Below are 7,158 nucleotides of genomic sequence, written 5' to 3' on the forward strand. Positions count from 1 at the left end.
GGTATAGATGTATAATCTCATGAATCTGCAGCCTCTAGTTGACAGTGACGGTCAGTGTCTCTGTGCTGTGGAGGGCTGGTTTGAGGAAAGTGGAGGAGCAGGTAGTGGACAGTCACCTTGACGGTCCCCTCAGCCTCTACGAACCAGCGTCTCAGCATGGCCTGGATCTGTCCATTGGTCAGCTCGCTGTTGGCCACCTGGATCTTCCTCTTGACCGTGTCCTCCAGCAGCAGACGCCTCAGACGCCAGTAGAAGAAGTGACGTGATGTCCGCCACTCCAGGATATCCTGGGAAACCACACGCACACACAGCAGAGCTTCAGAGATGAGATATCTCACCGACAAGCAATACTGGCTGACTGATATTAGAAAATGTAAATATAATCTAATATTGTGTAATTATTTCCCCCCCCCAAAAAATATGACATTACTCAATTTACATAACGAAACAGATTTTGAACTGAAGAGAATATCTTTGTACGTCATGATATGAGAACTTCTGAGTGCAGGAGAGTCTCCAGAGAAGTAATCTGTCCTTGGTATTCTACTGAGCACCTGTGTGGCTGTCAATCAGATTCTTGTGCGGTTGCATTTGCAGGCATCTATCACTGATAATTGTGCTGTTGCATTTGCAGGCATCTTGAGAGCAACTGCGATTGTCATCTATTATAGAGATACTTCAGTATACAGAAATGCCCTAGCAGCCTTCCTCTCATGAACCCATTGTGCGTACGTGTGTGTGTGATGGAGAGAGCTTGGAATCCTGCCTGGGGCTGTTCTGTGCTTGCTGAGGTGATGGGCCGGGTCATCAGCAGGTAATTATAAAGACACGTCTCACAGCCTGAGAGAGATTGGAACACTCTTTTCCCTAGGCATGTCATCGACTGCACAAGTCTACTGCATTGTAGGTAACACAGGCTTGGTTACTCACATACCGCATAGATACAGTTCTGTGTATTGGAATGAGACACCATAAAAAGCACTTTTTAATGTAATATTTCTTCACATATAGCTATGCGACCTTCATTTCAATACTGTTCTGATACAATCACCATCGCACTGCCCTATCCCATCTGGACAAGAGGAATACTTATGTAAGACTGCTGTTCATTTACTAAAGCTCAGCCTTCAACACCATAGTACCCTCCAAGCTCATCATTAAGCTCAGGGCCCTGGGTCTGAACCCCTCCTGACAGGCCGCCCCCAGGTGGTTAAGGTAGGCAACAACACCTCCGCTACGCTGATCCTCAACACAGGGGCCCCACAAGGGTGCGTGCTCAGCCCCCTCCCGTACTCCCTGTTCACCCATGACTGCATGGCCGAGGACGCCTCCAACTCAATCAGCAAGTTTGCAGACGAAACAACAGTGGTAGGCCTGATTACCAACAATGACGAGAGCCTACAGGGAGGAGGTGAGGGCCCTGGCGGAGTGGTGCCAGGGAAATAACCTCCCTCAACGTCACCAAAATGAAGGAGCTGACTTGGACTTCAGGAGACAGCAGAGGAAGCACGCTTCCAAACAAGTCGACGAGGCCTTATATTTCTTAATTCCATAATTTTACTTTTAGATTTGTGTGCATTGTTAGATATTACAGCACTGTTGGAGCTAGGAACACAAGCATTTCGCTACACCTGCAATAACATCGGCCAAACGTGTATGCGACCAATAAAATGCGATTTAATTTGACAATCCGTGTTCTGATCATGTTCAACGTGAGCGTGTCGTCTCACCGTGATGACGCCCTTCTCCTGCATGCGTCCCGGGGTGTCGTGGAGGTCGGCGAACTGCACGGCCACCTGGTGGTAGATGGGTAACAGGAACTCCTCCCGCTCCTTCAGTTTGGTCTCCAGCTCCTTCCTCTCTGGCAGGCCCAGCTCCGGGGTACCTGGAGAAGGAGACATGGCCAGGAGGGTTACAACACAAACCAAAGATTATTCAGTGAGGTCTGATGCAAGCAGGCTGCATACCGAGAACATTCCAAGGACATTGTGTCAATGTGACAGCGTGAGCATTTGGGATGGGCTCCACCTCCTTTTATCACTGTATCTGTTCTGTATGACAGCGGGATTGTTTGGGGAAGCAGCTACTCAAATCAAATCGAGCCCCTAACCTACAATGCAGTTTAAGAAAAAATATGGATACTAATAAGAGATAAAAGTAAAAAGTAATTAAAGAGCAGCAGTAAAATAACAATAGTGAGACTATATACAGGGGGTACCGGTACAGAGTCAATGTACTGGGGCACCGGTTAGTTGAGGTAGTATGTACATGAAGGTAGAGTTATTAAAGTGACTATGCAAAGATGACAACAGAGAGTAACAGTGGTGTGGAGAGGGAAATAGTCTGGGTAGCCATTTGACTAGATGTTCAGGAGTCTTATGGCTTGGGGGTAGAAGCTGTTTAGAAGCCTCTTGGACCTAGACTTGGCACTCCGGTACCGCTTGCCGTGCGGTAGCAGAGAGAACAGTCTATGACTCGGCTGACTGGACTGTTCTGCTACCCCAAGGCAAGTGGTACCATTAGCATGAGCATTATGTTGGTTCTATGTGAAATTGTTCAGGAGGTAGGTAAGATACATTCCCTCCCATTTGCTCAGCATGGGTTCTTTATGACTGTACAGCGCAGGCTCGGCTCAGCTCTCAGTATCATTGTCTGTTGTGGTTCAGTGTTCTCCAGAATCCCTGGCTGCTGTGCTGCCTGTCAGCAGAGATTGATTTCTGTCAGAGCCAAATCGGTCAGCCTCCCCACCACAGCCCCTAGAGGCCCGGCGCTGGCCCATAGCTCTATGGCTCCATGGTGCTCCTGTGAGCCCAGAGGAAAATCAATAGGCCGGGTTAGGTAGGAGGACAGGGCGGGGAGGGAGACAGCAGGCCCTGCTGATTGATCTGGCCCTGCTGTGATTGACACATCTCCCCAGGGGACAGAGCAGGGACGATACGATCACCCTCAGATAAAGAACAAGAGTGACAGGGAATTACAGCACACGCACGCACACGTGCCCCGCTAGATATTATCATTCCTCCCTCACAGAGAGGGATACAGAGGGAGAGAAGGAGAAAGAGCAAAGCAAATGGGGTAGTGGAGAGCACAGAGAGAGAACTGCATAAAGAGATTGACAGAGGGAATGTGAGAAAGTATGAATAAAGCTCTAGGATTCGGACCCAGTCTCTCTGCCAGGCCCATGTAGACCGGGTCCACCCTCCTCATGGTCTTCACCAGGTCCTTCTTCCTGAACTTGATCTCTACCGTCCCCTCTGGCTCCAACACTCCACCACTGTGGAGCAGAGAAGAGAGGGATTCATCAAGATGTCCGAGGCTCTACATTTGACATCATAATGTCCCTGATCAGAGCCTACATCAAACCGTGCATTGGTCGAGTGTCTAAACAGTGACTTCTGTCTTTGGCATGCTGCCGAGAGGGGTTATGGTTAGTGGATGGAAGTCAAACTTACCGACTGTCTTTGTCAGCGTACATCTCCATGTGGCGGGGGTTGATGGTGGGGTCTATGACCACCCAGGACCCCCCTCTCAACTCTGCCTGGGGAGGGATGTATACCAGAACAGGCTGGCGGTACTCTCTCAGCCCATCCACGATGTAGGCTCCAAACTTCAGCACCTGGTCATACATGTCTGACAGAGGCACAGGAGAGGAATTTGATATGAGACTGAAAACTCACACCCACCGGTATAACTGACAGATATATAAACATCCATTCTCTGGTACCTTTCATGCCTCCAGAGAAGCCCCTCCAGTTGGCGAACACCATGAGAGGGAGGCCCTCGCGGTTCAGGTCCTTGATGGCCTGTGCCGTCTTAAACGCAGAGTCAGGGAACCACACCTGGCCTGCCTGCTGGATGATCTGAGAGCAGGACACAAAGGGTTACTAGTGATCATGCGTTTCTGTGCGTCTTTATGTGAGTATAACTGTATTTGGGACACAGGCCAGTGTATATTAGGAGGAACTTACCTTGGCTTCAGAGTCCAGGTTTGCTGGATCGGCTGGGATTGCCAGCTCCACTGATCTGGTTTCCACAGCAACCACTCCAGTAGGTATGCCACCAAGCCTGTGAGAGAGCAGAGGGTCACATCAGGACACACAACTATGCACCCCTGAGGGCTGATTGGTCAGGCGTTAGAGGTCAGACAGGTCAATGTGTGGGGTTAAGATGGGTGTGCTAGCTATGTGAAAGGGGGATACCTAGTAAGATGTACAACTGAATGCATTCAACTGAAATGTGTCTTCCGCATTTCACCCAAAACTCTCAAATCAGATATCAGGCAGGAGGGGGTTTCAGTACTGGAAAATGTAGATGGACTTGCATGACCACATTATTTTATAGACAGTGGAATGATCAGATAGACCATGTAACTTATTTCCTGCACGGCTCACACAACATCCTGTTCTAGAACGACATACATTCTAAACAAATGATGTTGTGACCAAGATGACCCTTGTGAGATAGACTTGGTAATGGTCTGGAGCCTCATTTATAAACATTGCACATGTACAAATATACCCCAAAACATGCGTGCGCCATCTTTCCCGCAAAAGTTGCCATTTTATAAAAACAAAACTTGGCGTGAGAATGTCCTTTCCTCCAAGCAAACTTTACACCATGCGTACGTACATTTTCTTGTGGTTGAAGTATTATATTTCAAGCAGGCAGGCAAGTATTTTGTGCAAATGAATATGATAAGCCTATTCATAAAAACAAGATGCGGCCATTTACTGTTAGTGAGAAGAGCGAAAATAATTTGACATAGGAATCTATTCCTATTTATTTTCAGAACCAATGCAGAATAAATTCCTCACCTTTTCTGGCCGTGATGGGTTCAAATCTTGAAGTAGCCATACAACAAACTATCCCATATGTATCTCTCATCTAAATTGGGCCTAGTAGCCAAGTTAACAGATAACCTGAAATACATAGCCTTTGCTGTATGCCATTCCATGCTACTACTGTTGGTAACCTACTGTACATTTTATGAGTAGCCTAGACATAGTTTGACATAGTTTTTTTTATTTCAGAAGCTGTCACAGTCCGTCAAATACAGCATAAGTTACTGCCAAAGGGGCCTCTCGAGTGGCGCAGCGGTCTAAGGCACTGCTTCGCAGTGCTTGAGGCTTCCCTACAGACCTGGGCTGTGTCATAACCGGCCGTAACCGGGAGTCCCATAGGGCGGCGCACAATTGGCCCAGCGTCGTCCGGGTTAGGGGAGTGTTTGGCCGGGGGAGCTTTACTTGGCTCATCACGCTCTAGCGACTCCTTGTGGCAGGCCGGGCGCCTGCAGGCTGACTTCGGTGGTCAGTTGAACGGAGTTCCCTCCGACACATTGGTGCAGCTTCCGGGTTAAGCAGGCGGGTGTTAAGTAGCGCGGTTTGGCGGGTCATGTTTTGAAGGACGCGTGACTCGACCTTCGCCTCTCCCGAGCCCATTGGGGAGTTGCAGGGCTAAATAGTTTAGAACATACAATTAATCAAGTGCTTGGCACTCGCTATAGGTAGCATGTATGTTTAGTTTGAAAAAGTCACTGTAAAAGATTCAAACATTCTGCCCACACCTCTACAGAAATGTGATCAAATTATTTATTTTTTTAACTGAAGTGGTTTAATGCCAATAGTTCCAAATTATACAGCAAATAAAGGGCATTATTGTCACCATAAAAAGTGCATGGCAGAGTTATAACGCTCATTCACGCATGCAGTTTTATGACAGATCTGATTTATAAAATGGGAAACACACGTATGTACGGCGTGCGCCAAGTTTATATATCTCAATATTTCTATAAGAAAGATTTATTTTCAAAAATGGTGCATGCAAATATTCAGTGTGACATTTACGTACCAGTTATACCTGAGGCCCGTGGTATGTTTATCAAAGGACAATAGTGTGTCTATATTGCTTAAAAACAGTGGAGTGATGTGGTTCCTTACCTGGCTCTGCCCACCACCACACTTTGAGCCCACGGCTGCATGATCTCTGAGAACGAGCCATGGTCAAAGAACCCACTCTGCCACGGGCCCTTTGGAGCTGCAGAGAGAGAGAGAGCGAGAGAGAGAGAGAGAGAGAGGAGATGGAGCTTAAATAATTTATTATTACAAAGTAAACATTTGTAAATAAGAAATAAAACATTCCATTACGTGGCAGAAAAAAGTTTTTTCCCCCTCCAGATTCTACTCCTGTCATATCCATGAAAGCAAAAACAGTGTTTTTTATTTTTAAACAGAAATCTCTAATCTTGTCAGGTCCCATGACAGATGAGGCTGTAAAGAGCCTAGCTCAGCTCTCCTGCTCCTGGCAGAGTGAGCGAGACAGGGCTAGTCTAAGAGGTTACCATTCAATTAAGCCTCCCCACTCATCACAACTAAAGACCGGTCTCCCCCCCACACCGCACGCCCTGCCGGCCCCAATCTCTCCCCCTGCCCAAAGTTGTAATTACACTGATATGGAATCTGCTCAGGCCTGACCCTGCATGTATAACATGAGCCATCCATTCCCCTGCTATCTCTCTCTTCATCCACCCAGCTAGAATGCTGCCCAGGGTTCACCGTGTCTCTCACAGTGTCTGGAGAGCCTATAACCCTCTCTAACAAACAGGAATTAGTTTAACCTCTGACCTCTGGGAGATCTGCCTGAAATGATCATAGCACAAATCGCAGGCCAACCTTTAAATGACACTCAGACTAAAGTGTGAAGAGCTGCTGTTTCAGCACTAGTGTGACTGGAGGAGGGGATGAATACGACTACAAGTGAGTGATTATTATGATGATAGGAGAGAATTATGAAGATCCTTTATTGCACAGCGATTGAAGTGATGAGTGTGGCAAGGGAAAAGTAGTTGTGGTTTGTGTAGTGCTGTAAATGTTCATCTCAGAGAGGAAGGAAGGAGGGTACTCACTCTGGCTGGGGCGTCCTGCCAGCATCCAGCGGGGGTCATAGGGGGCCTTGGTGGGAATAAACTCCACCAGCCGGTCTATGGGGTCCTTGGCATTGATGATGGGCACAGGACTAGATCGGTCCTGGGGGAGAAGGGGGTGTAAACATCAACTATGAATTTAACCCAGCTTCACTGAAAAGCTGACAGCGTAAAGGTACATGTGCATTAGACGAGCCTAAATGGATGGACAATGGGTTAAATGCTGATAAGAGCAGATG

The 7,158-nt window shown here is 47.5% G+C and overlaps 1 protein-coding gene across 15 annotated transcripts in view; it reads right to left on the minus strand.

Annotated features, from left to right (window-relative positions):
- The window catches only part of LOC120057200 (acetyl-CoA carboxylase-like), a 51,210-nt gene that overhangs the window by 2,918 nt on the left and 41,134 nt on the right, over positions 1-7,158 (minus strand). For all 15 annotated transcript variants that reach the window (XM_039005699.1, XM_039005700.1, XM_039005697.1 and 12 more), the window contains 8 exons: positions 6,902-7,022; positions 5,937-6,033; positions 3,969-4,065; positions 3,725-3,860; positions 3,453-3,630; positions 3,162-3,274; positions 1,731-1,885; positions 117-287 (listed from right to left, as the gene is read on the minus strand). In XM_039005699.1, the coding sequence (XP_038861627.1) occupies positions 117-287; positions 1,731-1,885; positions 3,162-3,274; positions 3,453-3,630; positions 3,725-3,860; positions 3,969-4,065; positions 5,937-6,033; positions 6,902-7,022 (1,068 nt within the window). The remainder of the gene's footprint in view (positions 1-116; positions 288-1,730; positions 1,886-3,161; positions 3,275-3,452; positions 3,631-3,724; positions 3,861-3,968; positions 4,066-5,936; positions 6,034-6,901; positions 7,023-7,158) is intronic.

Source organism: Salvelinus namaycush, chromosome 12, assembly GCF_016432855.1.
Source record: "Salvelinus namaycush isolate Seneca chromosome 12, SaNama_1.0, whole genome shotgun sequence".
Classification (NCBI taxonomy): Eukaryota; Metazoa; Chordata; class Actinopteri; order Salmoniformes; family Salmonidae; genus Salvelinus; species Salvelinus namaycush.